The 17,471-nt window shown below is 36.6% G+C and overlaps 3 protein-coding genes across 11 annotated transcripts in view; 1 reads left to right on the top strand and 2 right to left on the bottom strand.

Moving 5' to 3' along the window:
- Nucleotides 1-2,097, bottom strand: part of LOC311279891 (V-set domain-containing T-cell activation inhibitor 1) — a 57,615-nt gene extending 55,518 nt beyond the window's left edge. Inside the window, exon 1 of one of the 2 annotated variants that reach the window (XM_084391679.1) lies at nucleotides 1,738-2,097. In XM_084391679.1, the coding sequence (XP_084247805.1) occupies nucleotides 1,738-1,783 (46 nt within the window). In that variant the 5' untranslated portion in view covers nucleotides 1,784-2,097. The remainder of the gene's footprint in view (nucleotides 1-1,737) is intronic. The other variant, XM_084391678.1, reaches the window with a different exon arrangement.
- Nucleotides 2,098-4,538: 2,441 nt separating this feature from the next.
- The window catches only part of mgst3b (microsomal glutathione S-transferase 3b), a 258,907-nt gene continuing 245,974 nt past the window's right edge, over nucleotides 4,539-17,471 (top strand). The window contains exon 1 of the mRNA XM_084391939.1: nucleotides 4,539-4,549. The gene's annotated coding sequence lies outside the window, so the exon portion shown is untranslated. The remainder of the gene's footprint in view (nucleotides 4,550-17,471) is intronic.
- khdrbs1a (KH domain containing, RNA binding, signal transduction associated 1a) lies at nucleotides 6,134-16,805 on the bottom strand. Of its 8 annotated transcripts, none has more exons than XR_014625658.1 (11): nucleotides 16,548-16,805; nucleotides 13,833-13,954; nucleotides 13,633-13,749; nucleotides 13,405-13,551; nucleotides 12,762-12,895; nucleotides 12,408-12,645; nucleotides 11,851-11,924; nucleotides 11,565-11,623; nucleotides 11,217-11,387; nucleotides 8,994-9,047; nucleotides 6,134-6,292 (listed from the first exon to the last, which is right to left on the bottom strand). XR_014625658.1 is itself a non-coding variant. In XM_084392325.1 (9 exons), the coding sequence occupies exons 1-9, from the start codon at nucleotides 16,789-16,791 to the stop codon at nucleotides 11,284-11,286; spliced, it is 1,239 nt and encodes a 412-aa protein (XP_084248451.1). In that variant the 5' UTR covers nucleotides 16,792-16,805; the 3' UTR covers nucleotides 10,466-11,283. The 8 variants fall into 8 exon arrangements, 4 of the variants coding, with proteins under 4 accessions (XP_084248451.1, XP_084248452.1, XP_084248454.1 ...); XR_014625659.1 differs by having other exon boundaries at nucleotides 11,217-11,384; XR_014625660.1 differs by having other exon boundaries at nucleotides 11,595-11,623; nucleotides 16,548-16,795.

Genomic DNA, 17,471 nt, shown 5'->3' with positions numbered 1-17,471 from the left:
TGGCGGCGACGCTGAAGTGTGTGAGAACAAATGAATAACATCAGTGCGAGCCACGAACATTTATTTATTTGGATTAAATATTTAAATATTAAATTTTAATCGTTCTGTGTCATTTTTCAATGTCAATCTTTTCACTATTTATATGTTAATGGCCAAAATGCTATAATATTCAAAGTTGACTGTCGTTCTCCTCTACCCTGTGTAGCCTACATTAAATAGCCTAACGTTAGCCTATTTAACATCGTTACAGGCACCTCGCGAGCATTCATTCACTCAACTATTTTAAAAGACTGGAATAAACACCAGCACACACAAGCAATCTTTTTTATAGTCAATTTAATTAAAAAATGTAAACCCAACAGGTATGAAATGTCAGAAAGAGAAAAAAAAAAAAAAAAACTGTTAATGGGAAGACATAGGACTGCTGCAGCTTAGTGGATAAATATATTTAGCCTATTTTTTATTCAGATTGCACAGTTGGAAAGAAAATATATTTATAGGAACATTTCAGCAGGCTCAAGATAATTAATACAGTGACCATTATTCATTATTTTAATCAATTCGCAGCCATAAAACATGTGATAATCCGCATTCTCATGTATGTAGGTGCGCTGAAGTATTCCGTCCAAATGGCTGACACGCGGCTAGGGGTCACGTGACTGGGAGATCCATATATATATATATATATATTAAAAAAATTGTGTACATGACAAATACAATCTTGAATATTAAAAAAAGGATCACAACATTTTCACTGAAAACCACCTGTCCTCATACTTCTAACAGATTCAAATATATATTAAACTTAGGAAAAGGATAAGTATAAATATGTATCATTAAAAGAAACTTTACTACTGTGTCCTTAAAGAATAAAGGGCGACACTTAACAATAAGGTTAACTATACGTTACTTAACATCAACAACATACGTCTTATTAACCTTAGTTAATGTTAATCTCAGCATTTACGAATACATTTGTAAGATCAAATGTTGTATCTGTTAATATTAGTTAATGAACATTTTTATTAGCTTAAATAACATTAACAAAGGCTCTAATGTTGTAAAAATATATATATATTGCTCAGTATTAGTAAATATATTGATTAGTATTAACTAATGTTAATAAATGAGACTTTATTGTAAAGTGCTAGTGAATAAAGAATACTACAAATGCACCTCTTTTCTAAGTTTTTACAGTGGTGTTTACTCTGTTTCATCATAGTCTTAATGAAAACATTACAATCATGAATAAGAACCCGTTTTGAAGGTTTTCTGTCCGTATAATCTACCTGCCTAAATGCGCTCAACACCACACAGGCTGTTTATGGAAACTTGAAAACTTTCTTTGTAAGTCCTCAACCAGAGATAAAAGCATAGCCTACAGCAGCAAGAGTTTATTTTTAATTTTTTTACTCTACTAAACTTGTTTAAGCTACAGAGTTAACTTCATTAGATAAGTAGACGTGCTCATTTGGAATGAGCTAGGGTTAAAAAACCGCATGCAAATATCCCAGTTCCACTAGGTTTAGTTTGACTCTCATGGAAATGCAAACAAAACTTCTAGAGAATAAAAACAAAGTTTTTAACCCGTCTGTGATTGTTTAGGTTTCTAGCTCTCCTGTATATATTATACACTATAGTTTAAAACAGCACCTAGTTTCAGCGTGGACAGTAAGTCCATGTAAGGAGAAACACGAAGTTACAAAACGCATATAAAATCCTTGTAACGTTACCAACCTGTGCAACGCAGTAAGATCCATAACAGAAGAAGAGACGGCAGCATTCCTGATGATGATTACTTTAAGCCAGTAAATCATGCAAACAGTTCTGGTTCAATGGTGATGGAACGAACGCAAAAAAGAGAGGGAAATAAACACGTAAGTTACCCCTCAGACTTGTGAGCCAAATGGCTGTGTTGCAGCGAGCTGTTCTTTTAAGTCCGCAGTTGAAGCAACTCAATTTGAGGAGTCAGAATCCAACTTCTTACAACACTGTCCTGCGATAATGATTTCAGCGACAAATGATTGGTCTGTGCACATTAGACGCGACTGCGAGATGCGTCGATGCACATTGATTTCGATCGAAATCAAACAGCGTGTGGGCGGAGTCTTGCCAGCCAGCGTTGCCAACTTCGTGCCTTTGTCGTTTTAGTAACAATTAAATTGTAGTAAAGCATAACTTTAAGTGTATTTAGTGTACTAAATTGGATCAACTTCAAGTATACTTGGTTAAGTATATATGCCTGTGTAGGGACTAATTACATGCTTGATTAGTGATATTAAAGTGTACTACAAATTCATTACGAGTGTCTTCGAAACATACAAGCAATATACCATAAGTGTATTTATGTATATTTTTATTTAAAAAAACAATTTTTGGTATTTTATTAGGATAGGACAGTAGGAAGAGGAAGAGACAGAGAGAGAGAGAGAGAGAGAGCCCACTTGCCCATTGTGGTGTGATATAGCCTATTTGAGTAAAAAGTATAGGCTCATTAATATCTTTGGCTTATTCCAAATACTACAAATTACATTGTCTTCAATAGCAAATGTACATTATTAGACAAATAAAACTTAGCTATACTTTGTACAAAATACTACTGTATACTATAATGTATTTTGAAAGTATACTTTTCAATGCATTGTTCCCAGCCAGCGATTTTGTATTTAAAAGACGTCTAATCGCCGTCCAAAAACACAGCCCTGACGCCTAGGCTAAACCAAGGCTCACTTTCTGTGAAAAATTAATAGATGTCTAACCATATGCCCAAGAATAACACCTTGTAATCACTGTTGACTTTGCTTACATGATGGAATGTCATATCTCGCAAGATATTTTGGCAAAAACGACATGTAACCAAATTCAAGGTTATTTTGGCTAGAAGTGGGTTACTCATATAGCCGGACTATTTCAGTTCTATAATTAACTTAGACCGTGGAATGACGGCTATTGCTTGCTGGGTTACAATGATCATTTCCAGCACAGTTAAAATATACCTAAAATATATTTTTTAATAAAGTGCAAATACTAAAAACTAAACAGAATTTTCACTGCAAGTGTATTTTTCTAAAATATACTAAAGTCAAATTATTTTAAAGTGTGTTAAAAGTTGTATTGTGAAAATAGGTAAAAGCATGTTGCGAATATACTTTTAATATATTTAAAGAGTACAGAGTACAGTTATTATATTTCCAGTGTACTATTGAAAAAGGGAATACATTTCAAATACAATATACTTTTTTTCCCCCCACTAGGGTCCACTTACAAATATGCAGGTGAGCTCTGTGTTTTTCCAGGAATCTCCCACTCAATTAGCAAATCAGGTAACGAGGTTGAAAACATCTATTCCAGATTGAAAACGATCTGCATGTGTGATTCACTCTCAAAATTGTGATGGACAAAATGCAGTTAAAATGAACATTCTTCCCAAGTTTTTATATCTATTTCAGTGTTTGCCCATATTTATTCCCAAGTCATTTTTCTCATGTCTGGAAAAGACTATCTCGTCATTTATTTGGAATAACAAGCCAAGGCGAATAAGTCTAAAGCATCTTGTTAAGCCAAAAGAGGTGGGAGGTTTGGCTGTGCCTAACTTTCAAACATATTACTGGGCAGCCAACTTAAGAAACGTACTGTACTGGTGCCGGCATGATTTGCAGCTGTGTAAACCTCTCTGGGTGCAAATAGAGGCAAATAGAGGCCATTGACTTCAAATAGAGGCTGTTTGTTGTTCCCCAGTCGCATTGACAGCTTTGCTCTGTTCTTCTATCCCTCCTACTCATAGTATCTCAATTAAGAATCCAATTGTTAAACACTCTCTGAGGATTTGGACTTAGAGTCTTTCTTCAGCTGCACCCATTGCCAGTAACGCTTCCTTTGCACCCTCTCTTTTTGATGGGGCTTTCACTATTTGGAAGTCACAGGGTCTAGTTACAATTGATCAGCTATTTATTCATAGTAATTTTGCTTCATTTGACCAACTTAAAAATACATTTTCTTTGTCCAATTCACATTTATTCCGGTATTTTTAAGTTCGGAGCTTTGCCCGTAAACATTTTTAGTTGTGTTTCAGAAATTCTTACCAGAGTAATAGTCCCCAACCCATTGACAGCTTTATTTGGGGTCCTTCTGGAAAATGTTAAACTTACAGCTTTAGAGAGGGATAATATTGCGCTTTGCACACTGTTGGCTAGATTAAGACTTATACTAATTCATTGGAAGCTGCCATCTCCTCCAACCTACCATCAGTGGGGTTTTTTTACCTACTTTTTGCCCTCAAACTTGAAAAGATTAAATTTGGAGTTAGAATGAAACCCAAAATTTTCTTGAAATCTTGGAGCCCCCCCTTTTTTTTTTTGATTATTTTAAGGAGACAAGCTCTGGATAAAACTATTTTTTCCTTTTATTCCCTCTGGTTTATTTAACTGTTTATATGCTATTATGCTACTGCGATTATATGTTCATTCGAATGTGAGTATTTATTATGCTTGTTTAATTTTTGCTTTTTTCCCTCCATTTAAGTATGTAACAATCTTGTACTGTGCTTGAGATGCTTTTCTTAATATAGAAGAAAAAAAGAAAAAGAAAAAAGAAAAGAAAAAAAGTGATGGATGAGACAAAAATACCCTCAATATCAGAAACAGGTGTTTGTAACATCTGGAACCAACCATGGTCCAAACACAGGATTTTGCTGCATTAGGTATAGCAGTTTTTTTTTTATATTGGCCACCATGCCAAAACACAAACAGTACGCTTGTTAAAATTAAGTGATTAAACGCCTTGCTCCCTGCTGTACATGTTCATGCACTTTATGGGGCGTGGCTTTGGATACTCTCTTAAAGGACTAGTTCACCTCAAAAATGAAAATTTCCTGACCCCAATGCCATCCAAGATGTCCATGTCTTTCTTGAGTGGAAAATAAATTAAGTATTCTGAGGAAAACATTTCAGGATTTTTCTACACACCATTGTGTGTCTTCCAAGTCCATTGACTTCAATGGCAACCAGAATGTTGAAGTTCAAATCAACGCAGTTTCAAAGGGCCTCTGCACGATCCCAGTCGAGAAATAAGGGTCTTGTCTAGCAAAATCAGTCATTTTCTATAAAAAAAACTATATATACACTTAACCACAATTGTTCGTCTTGTGCTGGTCTGTGACACTCCACGTATTACGTCATCAGGTTGGAAAGGTCATGAAAAAAAAAAAGATGGAAGATTTTGAAGTTGGAAGAGAAGTGAGATGGAATTTTTGCCCTTCTACTTTTTGGAACCGGAGTACAGACAAATAACCTAGATGACGTGACTCGTGACCTTTCCAACATGACGACGCAATGCCTGGCACGTCACAGACCAGCACAAGACGCACAATTGTGGTTAAAAGTAAATAAATTAGTTTTTTATAGAAAATGACCGATTGTTTCGTTAGATAAGACCCTATTCCTCAGCTGGGATCATGCAGACTCCTTTGAAACTGCATTGATTTGAACTTCAACATTCTGGTGATCGTTGAAGCCCATTGTGTGGAGAAAAATCCTGAAATGTTTCTCAAAAAACGTACATTTCTTTTACACTGAAGAAAGACAGACATGGACATCTTGGATGGCATTGGGGTGAGTAAATTATCAGGAAATTTTCAGAGGTGAACTAATCCTTTAAGGGAGGGTGGATCTTATGCTTTCAAAGCTAGTTTTTCCAAAATTGCCTATATCCTACCTTTAATAGCCTACTGAACTCCTCCCAATGCATTTAATTCACCTGAGTTGACAGCACATCCGCAACACCCCAGTAACGACCAATAATGCCATGGCAACTGCACAGCAACATCTACTGTTGTAATTTTGATTGGTCAATTGCAGCACTAAGTGGTCACACTAAAATGACCAGGAAAAAGTCAGTTCACCACAACACTGGGTAGCCAATTTTCTAATGGCTTGTATCCCCCAAATGAATCCCCTTAAACATTGTAACCAACTCCTTGTCAACTCATGTAAATCCAATACGTTAGACAGTTTTAGCTTAAATTTTTTTAACAAAAATAGCTTAAACTTACTGAAATGTAAGTTACAACTGGGAGACATTCAATTAACTTTAGCAAGACACATTTTTCTCAGTTAAAATTTCACAACTTCAATAAAACTGTATAAAATCATTTATTGGGATCCAAAAATGCATGTATAAAAAGAGTAAGACAACTTAAAATACATTAAAAATTACTCGTTCACTAAACATTACACAAGATTGTATAAAAAAAGTACAGTAAATTTCCTCTTCTGTACAAAATGGCACCGAAAGCCTGCAACAAACAAAGAAAGGTGGTAGACAAAGTGAGTCACACTGGAACAAAACCTTTAAAACGTCTTGCTGACTTGGCATTTCCACACTAAAAGATCAAGGATATGTACTGACACGCATGCCAATTAGCTACATAGAAAATAGCAAGGTAAACTTTGGTGCTACACGTACCATACTAAAAAAACACATTCATAATACAATACACAGAGTCCAACAGAAACACATCTACTTTTAGAGAACCAATTATTTTTGGTCCAATGAATTTGAACTTTTCCCATAACAATTCCAGTCAAGAGAAAACATGAAAGAACTCGCTATGGAATAGGAAACGGGATGTAACGTCATCAAGCTTGTTTAACACTTTACAAAAGAATTTGGACAAAAAACAAACAAAAAACAAACTCCTAGACAGGAGTATAACTAGAAAGTAGCATTATATAGAAATGTCCTTGTCAGACTCTTAGTCTAAAAGACTAAAATAAAAGGGCAGAATGTTTGTCAGGATTCAGGCTTCATTAGCAAAAACAAAACAAAAAACAATTTAAAGCTACAATATGCAAGAATTTTTGGCCTCTAGAGGGCGCTATATTCCAAACAACAACAACGTAGCTTGATGACGATGTGAAGGAGCGTGGAATGATGGGAACTGTCGTTTTAAACTCCACCGTGGATGTAAATCAGTCAGACGGGAATCGAAAAATCACGTTCATGGATGAGGCTAAGTTCTTTTTTTATAATGACATGCTTTTTGTGGCGAGGGGGGCGTGGTTCAGCGCGGTCTGTAATGGGAGAGAGAAGAGACGAGCAAGTAGGTCAAGTGCAAATGACGAACACCTGTGTCTTATTGCTGTGATCCGCGTGGAGAGACCGCTTTTAAGCCGCGCGCTGGAACGAGAGAGAGACTGAAGAGAAAATTGGACGCAGAGAAAGAAAACCGGTGGATCCGAGCTCTCATTTTTGAACTGTTTTGTGCCGTCGCGGTTGCCACGGTGAATGCGCATGGCCATAAACAGACGTGATAAACAATGTCAATAAACTAAACACAAATCTAAAGCAATAACACTTCCCTAACATAAACATATTACTGAATGCTACATTCGGAAAATATAAAATTAAGCATGCTTTGTCGACAGAACCAGCTGCAATCGGTAAAGAATAATTGTGTTCCATAACGACTGCACAAAACAAGCTAATGTGTTGCTTGATAGACGCTACAACTACAACTTCCGCATTTGTCCAGGAATCCACGCAGTACGAGCGGAAACCGAGGGTAACGCGGATATGACGCAATTGACTGTCGACTCCCAGCTCCCCCCTGCTCTAACGCCCCGTTTCCTTGGTTAAAATGGCAATTTTCTCACGATTTAAAAATAGTTGGAAACATTTGGGATATTGTAAGTAATCAACTTAAAATATATAACACTGGCCTTATGGGATATTTTAATGCAAAATTCTTGCATATTGTACCTTTAAATCTCAGTATCAAGATCAAAGGTGACAAATCTTATTTATGGAAATTGAGGTTCAAAACCCATGAAGAATCCATTTGTTTATGCCAATGAATGCAGTTCAATCACAAATCAGTCCCACTTTATATTAGGTTTCATTACCATGTTCTTATGGCAAAATAAATTAAAATATGGTTAGGTACATGTTGTATTGCAAAACTTTTGCTGCTAGTGAGGTGGGATACGGTCAACAGTGTAAATATAGATACAGTTACAGCAGGGTTAGTTAACGAAAGGTACGTTTACACAATGTACTAACAGACAAGTTTGACCTGCAGATCGACAATGTTCTTGTCTGTATGTAAAAAAAAAAAGGCATGTCAACATACCTTAAAACATTTGCTAATTGAAAATAAGATGTATATTAGTTGAAAAACTGAAATCAAGTTACTTTAGCAATAAACTGAAGTACAAGTTGAAGCACTAAAATAAACTGGAAATAATATTTTTAATATTGACATTTATTTTTAAATTAAGTACTCAAATTAATATTTTAATAGACCACAAAACCAGTCACATGGGTCAGTTTTTTTAAATTGAGATTTATTCATCTTCTGAATAAATAAGCTCTCCATTGATGTGTGGTTTGTTAGGATAGGACGATATGAAAATCTGGAATCTAATGGTGTAAAAAAAAAAAAAAAAACTACAGTGATTCTCTCAATGTTTAAAGTTGTCCATTTATGTTCGCGATTGTGCTGCACTCACAAAAATAAATGTTTTATACATTTACGGTAGGAAATTTACTAAATATCTTCATGGAAACATGATCTTAATGAAAAAAAAAAAATCTGTAATTTTGACCCATACAATGTATTGTTGGCTATTGCCACAAATATACCCGTGCGACTTCTGACTGGTTTTGTGATCCAGGGTCACATAAAGTGACAGCACATAAATAACCAAACTTTTTTTTCTTTTAAAGAGCCAATTCAAAATAAGACATAAAAACCTCTGAATCACAGAAATTAGTTACAGATGTAATTAGATGCAGGTGTGTTTAAAATATGAGTGTAAAAACAGGTACACTTCATCAAATGATGAATAGTACATCGTAATTAAAGACCTAATATAAAGTGGAGCCACCAGATCCATTGAAAGTTGTTTTATAAATTCTTGTGCACAATTATTTCTTGTATTTGCACATTTAAAAAACTGCTCGCTGATAACTCGTTCAATATTTACACACTTCACCTGTAGCAGCTGCCTAGTAGACCCAGTCTGGAGAGAAGCTCTCGCCATCAGTCACTGAGCAACACAAGAGAAGAGTTAGTACACAAGACCTCACAAAAAACGACAATTTCACAAAGAGACAAGTCCAGCTCTACACAAATATCTAATGCTTGTAAAATTTGAGGACATTTTTTTTTTGTCTATTTTGTACAGCTACAAGAAAACTTTTAATAACAGTGTAATTTTGACAAAACTAGAATCTATTTGTTTTTAAAACAAGAGTTGCACATAAAAATAACACTAAGCTTGTTTTGAGAAAGTTGAATGTTTTATGATGTGTTATGATCCAGGTTTAGGAATATTGACTTTTGGAATTTGTAAACAACGCAATTTGAATTTGCAATGATTGTGTACAAATGAGTGAATGAACAGTTGTGCTAAGAGAGAAGTTTAGGGTTGATATTACCTTTTTGAAGCTTGCATTACACTTTACGCCATCTTTCCCAATTTTGTCGTTTAAGCCGGCGAAAGTCAGGTAAGACTGAACATTTGAAATCATCTTCACGGTCAAAACTTTGACCCTGGGCTACGAAAGCCTTTGTGTTGAGTGATCTGGTTGGACAATACATCTCATGCCGTTTCTTTTGCTTTTTTTTTGTTGTTTTGCACGCAAAGTTACCATATGAGCACCAAACATCTAAATTGTTTTGTGCATGTATACTTTACCTTTTAAAAAGGGGAATCTATCTGTGCTTTTAGAGGTGACTCTGCAGGTCTTACCTCAAGATCCTTTTCAATAGAAGACAAACATGTAGAGTCTGTGACATCAGAGGGATTTAGTGACTGATGCGAGGTTGCAACAGGGTTATCGCTTTTAAAACAGGTATAAACACATTAAAATGCCAGGATTTCCTTATTGTGTATAAATCATTGGTTAATGTTGAATAGGTTGACTATTGTTAAAGAGGTCACATCAATCCACTTGTTTTTGCACCAAAAACAGGCAGACACTTCATCGTAGTTTGTCCCAGTAGTCTCACCGAATAGGCGTTGTGGCGACTTAATTCATTTACTTGAAAGTTTTGAGCTCTGAATTTTTTCATAGCACAACGACCATCAAAAGCATAAACTGATTTAAAAAGATATGACCCCTTTAAATTATTCAGAAATACAAAAACAACTCAGATTAGCTTGTTGGAGGACCAAGGTAACAGATTTGGGAAATATTGGTCTTTAATGTTATTCTGATGTCAATTGTTCCTGTACAAGACATAAGGTGCAGCTTTTTCACGATCTACTTGATACAAATAACTCCACGCTAATTGCAGGCTATTTATCAACGGTTTATACACAATATATTTTGAACATCAAAACAAAGTTCTCTATCTAAATATTGTGATGTTATAAAATGCATGCAGAATTTTGACAGTTTGCAACAGTTGACAGTTTTATATAGGATGACTATTACAACTTTAATAAGTCAAAAACAAACGTTTTGAAGGCTGTAAAAGAAAACTATGCTTTATTGACAAACTGATAGGGACACATTTTGGACATATTTAGTTCCCTAGTTAGGCAATGCACACAAGATCGCTAATATTTCGGAAACTGAAAAACTAAAAACACCAAAAAACAAGTCTAATATTTGGATATTGTACGTACAAAGGTTTGAGAGGGCTGTACTTTTACCTGTCTAGAAGTAAACTTGAACCTTTGCGATATTTGTTTTGCTCATTTAACAAAAGGAATCAGATGATACGAATTTTGAATTTTTTTCACGAGACTTTCAAACAATAAATAGCCTCAAACCAAATGGAATCTGTTCTTTGAAAACTAAGTAACATGTTGGTTTGTACAGGAACTAATGGGTTGTTTTTTTTGGAGCATCCCTCAATTTTTTTTTGTTATGCCTTACAAAAGCGCGTTGGTAATAAATCTAAGTGATATTAACAGGCAATTTTCTCTCTTTTTTTAGCAAGTCACTTTACACATGGACGTCAGCTAATTATCTAGCATTCAGGTATCAATTTTTCAGAGAAGAAACAGTTAACCATTAAAAGAAAAGAAATAAAACAACAAAAACAAGTAAAACAAAATGCAAAGAGAATATAAGCACAGCATATAATCGCAAATCTAAAACGTGTCATGTTGAACTTATAAATGGTCGTCGTCCTACGTAAAGAGTAGATTCATATTAAAAAGGGAGTGTTAACCAAAACAGGATACAAAAACAACTAGAATTACTTTAGGTGGTTACAAGAAGTTACGAAGGGGAGGCGGTTGCCCAAACAATTGAAGTGACGGAACGCTCTCAGTATCTGCCATACGGGTGTTCCCGAAATGACTTGCCCTGGCGGGCAGTCGGTGCCTTTCCACCAGCACCACCCCAAGCGGCGCCTTCCCAGTCATCTTCTGCTAAACACACAAATGCACATTAAACATGGATATTCACTCAAGGATGAGTGCATCATATGTACTTTTCCTTGCATTAGGCACTTGGCTGTTGTAGTTTAAGCATGCTAAACATCTAACATAAGAGCTGTTGTACAACATAACCATTCTACGCACTGCACAATCGAGAACATGTCTTACTGTAAGACTCGTAAGTCTCCTGTGCCTCACCGTGACCGTAGTCATAATACTCTGTGTCTCTGTGGAAGGAAAAAAGGAACAGCTATTAATCAAAAGCCATTTTTAAACAGAGTCTTAATCTTAAATCATGGCAGGACTTGGACTTCGGCCAGCCAGAAAGTTACAGGATTACATTGAGTCAATGCGACTTTCTCGGAAACATTTTAACTTGAAACTAAATGAAACTTTTTGGAAACTAAAATCAAAGAATTCTCAAATCTAACGAAAGAGATGAAAGGGCACTCACGGCTGTGGTGCAGGTTGACTGTAGTAGCTCTCATATCCTTCATAGGCAGCCTCTGGATATTGTTCTTCATAGGCCTGAGAAAGCATAGGAGACAATGGAGATGTCAAACATTTATAAAGACTTGCAAAGCCTTTAAGTTACAAATTACTGGCTCGATCCAACAGAATGGGTTAGTTGTGACTGAATAAGTATGTATCATCAAATAAAGGACATGCATTCAAAACTAGTATTAAAATAACTGTTCTATTTGAGTACAATTTAAAATGTAATTTGTTCCCATGTTGGTAAAGCTGAATTTTCAGCATCATTACTCCAGTCTTCAGTCTCACATGATCCTTCAGAAATCATTCTAATATGATGATTTGATGCTTAAAGATGGTTTGCACAAAAATATTTAACAGAATGTTCAAAAGTACAGCATTTATTTAAAATAATATTTTTGTTGAACGTTATTTTTTCTAAGACATAATGTTCTAATAACTACATACTGGCCCCAAACTTTCCAATGCCAGCGAATATAAAACAGGAGCAATGGCTGGTGTTGTGGATATACTCACATATTCCCCGTAAGCTTCAGGTTTGGCCGAGTGCTGTTGGTGAGAGAGAGCAGATGCTGGTGTCATCCTCTGAGTCTGGGCTGGTGGTCTTGATCGAGAGGCACCTCCTCCTCTGGTCGGTGTGGAGGGTGGAGGACCACCCCGTCCCACGGGGGCTCCTCGTGATGCAGCTCCGCGCCCTGGACCTCCTCTTGGAGCTCCTCCACGTGGTGCTCCACGAGGGGGCATACCGCGACCCCTGCGAGAAAATGTATTACATATACACTCCAAACACTTATGATTGTTCAGATCAACAACAATGACTCCATATCAAATATAGCCTCTGTTAGCTACATATCTGTCAGTGGTTCTCACCTAGGGGGTGGTGGGCCACCACGACCTCTGCCAGGAGGGCCGAGACCTCTGCCGTGGCCAGACATATCCTGGGAGCCATTCAAAAACCCTGGATCCATGAAAGCATCCGGATGCATCTCATCAAGACCATCAACCTGACACAAGAGAAAAGAATAGACTGATCAATTAAATTGTGAGAGGAAGAGAGATTTAAACAGCAATGCTTAAAGCCTAAACTTAACTACCAAATCAGTGATTACCATAAATGCAGTATACTGTTGCTAAACAGCAGGGCGTGCTTAAGACTTAAAAACAGTGAAGACTATGCAGTGGTTTTACTTTGTTGATAGACTTCTTTTCCCCCACAGGAATGCTATATTCAAGCTCCAAGCTATTCCTAATCATCTTTAAGAGAGGGAATGGAATGTTGCATGTAGCTTGCCAATAATCTCTCGTCTCTTCATTTATTCTTAAAATGCCTTAAATGGCTAAACGCCAGTAGGTCTATTTGAAGACCTCCATTAATCATGTAGTATTTATTTTAGTGATCGTATCGGCCAATACAGCTTCCAGTGACCGGCTCACGCATAGATTATGATAAAAAAAAAAAAGGGGGGGGGGAAGTCAGATGTAAAAGTATAAGTTGGCTTGCATTCACACTTACAGGCATTAGGAACTTCTTGACCTCATCCATGGCATGTGCCATACGCAGGTAACAATCGGGAATGGGAGCAAAAACCTCGATGTGCACGTGCAGCTCCATGGCCAAGTGTGCATACTTCGGATCACCACCCTTCCTCAGCTCCTCTTCCTGAAGGTTTCACAATTTAAGCTTTAGTAACCGGGTCATTTAACAGTAAACTCATTAGCAGTGCAAAGACTGGTTCATTACCTTGTTCTTATCCCTCATGGATCCTTTGCCAAGCACTGAGATCTTTGCCCCAGTGTCCTCCTGCAGACGTTTGATGGTGCTGCCCTGCGGCCCCAGAATCTTCCCCACGAAATTAAACTGACGGGAGAAATGCGAAAATATTAGTCAAACGTTCAACAACATGTCCTGGCATTATAGAGAACTGACAGCGCATGACTTACCCGAGGATACTGCTTGACGGGAATGAGCACACGCTCTTTCACCCTTACGTTCTTGGCAGTGAACAGATCCAGGTATGTCTCGGACTCTTTTTTAGGCTCACCCTTCTGAACCCTCTCAATCTCTGCAAAAGAAAAGAAAACAATCAGCTCACAGCAAAGTGAAGAAATGTGACCCTGGACCCTGGTCACATGGGCAAGTTTTCATAAATTAGATTTATACATCTGAAAACTGTATAAATACACGTTCCATTGATGTATGGTTTGTTAGGATAGGACAATATTTGGCAGAGACAACTATTTTAAAATCTGGAATCTGAGTGCAAAAAAAAAAAAGAAACATTGAGAAAAGTCCTCTTGCCTTTAGAGTTGTGCATTTATGCTCGCAATTGTGTTGCATTCACTCACAAAAAAAATAAATGTTTTCTATATTGATGGTAAAATATCTTCATGGAACATGATCTTAACATCCTAATATTTTTGGCATAAAAGAAAATCGATAATTTTGACCCATAATGTATTGTTGGCTATTGCCACAAATACACCCGTGCGACATGTGACTTGGTTTGTTGTGATCCAGTCACAAATGGTCCAATTTTGAATTGCCACATGAATCCTAGAAGTTGCAAACATTCTAAAAAAAAACAACGTCAAACAGACACAAATTGAGAACTGTTACTTTGTTTCATGCACTTTGATTTAAATGTGTAATTACCAGCTGGTTGCAGTTATTGTAATAGAAAAAAGAAAAAATAATAATATATAAATATATATATATAAAATAACTTTCATTTTCTTCCCACAGAGCTCAGGAGTAGAGCATGTTTTTCAAAAGTACTAAAAGAACTTTGCTTGTTAAAGAAACCAAATTAAGCAGAAACTCTTCAACTCTGGCCCTCAAGATTCACTTTCCTGCAGAGTTTTGCTCCAACATAATCAAACACCTGAACAAGCTAATCCATGTCTTCAGGATTACTAGTAAGTTACAGGCAAAAGATCATCAGAGCTGAAGCTGAAAGAGGATCTTGAGGGCCGAGTTGAGAACCCCAGTTTTATACCAGTCACTGCTGAAGCTGCACAGTGTTGTCACATGGTACCAGTTTCTGTCAGGACGGACCAAATCACAATGGTTTGATAATGGAAAAACTAATTTAATTGAATGATAAAGACTGATGATGTTGATTTGTATGCCCTTTGATGCTTGTGGTTAATGGATTTAAATAAACATCAACTGCAGGCCCTCAAATCTGGATTCTGCTTTCTTGAATGAAACCAAAACCTGTTTCCTGTGTGAAAGACAAATCTAAAATGTGCTGTGGTATCCAACATGTTGCAAACAAGTTACACTAATATTTTTATATATGCAAATTCTAGTTTGATTTGCAAGAAACTATACCAAAAAAAATAGGGCTTACATTAAAGTTGAATTAAAAAAAGGTCACCTTACATTCTCTCAAAGCTTATACTAACTTATATTACAACATAAGAGTCTTGCATGCAATAGAATCTTTAGAAATCCATGAATCGTAAATATCAAAATCTTCAACAAAAAATTTACATTGAGCAAATTTATAATTTATTGGTTAGCAATTATCTATGATTTAATAGACTTTTAGATAAATTGTTTAAGCAAGAGATTCCCATTCTATATCTGTAAACTTATTCCAAAAACTTGCACAAGCCGGTAAAGAAATGTGAGAATTAAAGATTAAGATTTATGCAACTGAAGACATTTGTTCAACAAATAGATTATAGTCTAGTCAAAAATAGTAGGAGAGATCCAGCCATCTTTCCTAACGGTGCATAAATCCCTGCGAGGGCGGGAAAACCTGTCGATCACATGATCACAGCCACCGCAAACGAGAACGATTCAATCAAATTCCCAATAACAAAAGTCCTGCCCTGCATTTCTGTTCGAGAAGCAGTTTCACTCAGATACATAAAGAGGAAAAACTACTTTTAATAAACTAATGTATAAAAGATTTTTAAAAAAAAAATCCACAATCCACATCTCTTTGTCTGCAATTTTGGGGTTCCTCACAGAGGAATTATGGGATTGCCCTTCTTCACAAAGGAAAAGCACGTGATGCTGCCTTAATTTGATACATTGAAAACTACCTTTTCAACTTCATTGAACTCTACAATTGGCCTAAGTGCACTTAACTTATGTTGCATGCACATTTTTTTTTTCTGTTTAACCTTTGAATCAGAAACGGTTCTCTTTGATGAAACCCCTGGTGGCCGAACCATGAATACATGGATTTCAACGTGGTTCAAATGAGACCTAATTCTCAATGTGAAACAGGATTAAACAAAGAGTCATTGTCTGCCAGATAAAAACGCAATTAGTTACATACTAAGTGCAATAAACTGGCGAAATTAATCTCAAAAATGTATGAGAAAAATATATCAGGAGCTGAACGTCCAGGTCGGCAGAAATAGTTATTTCCCACATACCCAACATTAAACTCAACATAACGCAAAAAACAAAGACCTAAATCCTCCCCATACATAAAGCTTTGCGTTGAAAAACACGACGCGGCCTACCGGAGCAAATCCCCGCCTCGGGCCTACAAACACGCATTTCACCGACGCACGTGAAACTCTCTCCGGTGAGTATAGATGAACTAACCACCCTTCACACATCTCGAGCGCAATATTAAACATTTTAGAGAAGTTCTGCGTGATTGGTTTAATGGTGAATAGAGACGCACTGACCTGCACTTAGGAGTTTCATCGCGTGCGTGAACGAGGAGTCCAGACTGTCTTTCTCCGCCAGTAACTCCGGCAGATATTTACTGTCCCCGCTGCTGCTCTTCCTCTTGTTATTAGCATCCATGTTGATCACGGTTTTCGCGAAGAAATCAGGCGAAGTCAGAGCTGGTGGAGCAAGCGCGTGCTGAAGCTTATCTACTCTCTGAACAAAGGAAGCGGCGGCTAATGGCGCGGGTGGAAGTGACATCAGGAGGCGAAATCTGCTTCCGTTTTAGAGACAGGGGGAGGGGCTACGACTGATGGCAAACGACTGTGATTGGACGGCCCCGATCAGCGCTGAGAACAGTATCAGGTGTCACGGGTAGAAACTAGTTTAGGCCCATCTTGAGCCTAACTTTATTATAATTCAAAAACGTGATTATGCATTATAAGAGGTGTAAACCATCATATCATGCCCAGCTTTCGACTTTGTTTTTACCATGTTTAATTTGGCTTTTGCACTTATTACATGTCTCTCCATGAGGACTATTATTTGCTTAATTTGTTACTTTTGTTAACAAAATGTATTATACATAAGTATCATAAACCACTATTTCTAATTTTGAAACGAGTTCCAATACCTAAAGACAATTTATAATCTGAAAAACGAGAAAGCTGTTAAATGTATTAATGTAACCATTTCCATATTTTCATCTGAGTTAGGCTATTTATTTGTATTTTTGTCTTTATATACCTGGCTATTGTTAAATGCTGGAAGCTCTAAAAGAAAAGGTGTAAAAAACAACAACTGGCTGTGTGTTTCTGAGTGTGTGTTACTATGATCAAGCACTTTCAAAGAGTATATTTGTAAAAAGTTGCAATTACTTTAGGCTATAGCCTACCTAGAGTTTGTGAAAAGGAAAACATAAAATACAATTATAAAACATA

The sequence above is a fragment of the Rutilus rutilus genome (assembly GCF_951802725.1).
Source record: "Rutilus rutilus genome assembly, chromosome: 20".
NCBI lineage: Eukaryota > Metazoa > Chordata > Actinopteri > Cypriniformes > Leuciscidae > Rutilus > Rutilus rutilus.
The sequence above is the reverse complement of the archived record's forward strand: the minus strand, read 5'-3'. Positions and strand labels throughout refer to the sequence as shown.

Excerpts from the sequence above, each read along its gene's own strand:
- khdrbs1a (XM_084392325.1), bottom strand. The coding sequence starts at position 16,791 with ATGTCACTTCCACCCGCGCCATTAGCCGCCGCTTCCTTTGTTCAGAGA. Across the intron at positions 13,552-13,632 it reads CCATGAGGGATAAGAACAAG|GAAGAGGAGCTGAGGAAGGG; the intron begins GTAATGAACCAG and ends TGAAACCTTCAG. Across the intron at positions 12,646-12,761 it reads GGTGGCCCACCACCCCCTAG|GGGTCGCGGTATGCCCCCTC; the intron begins GTGAGAACCACT and ends ATTTTCTCGCAG.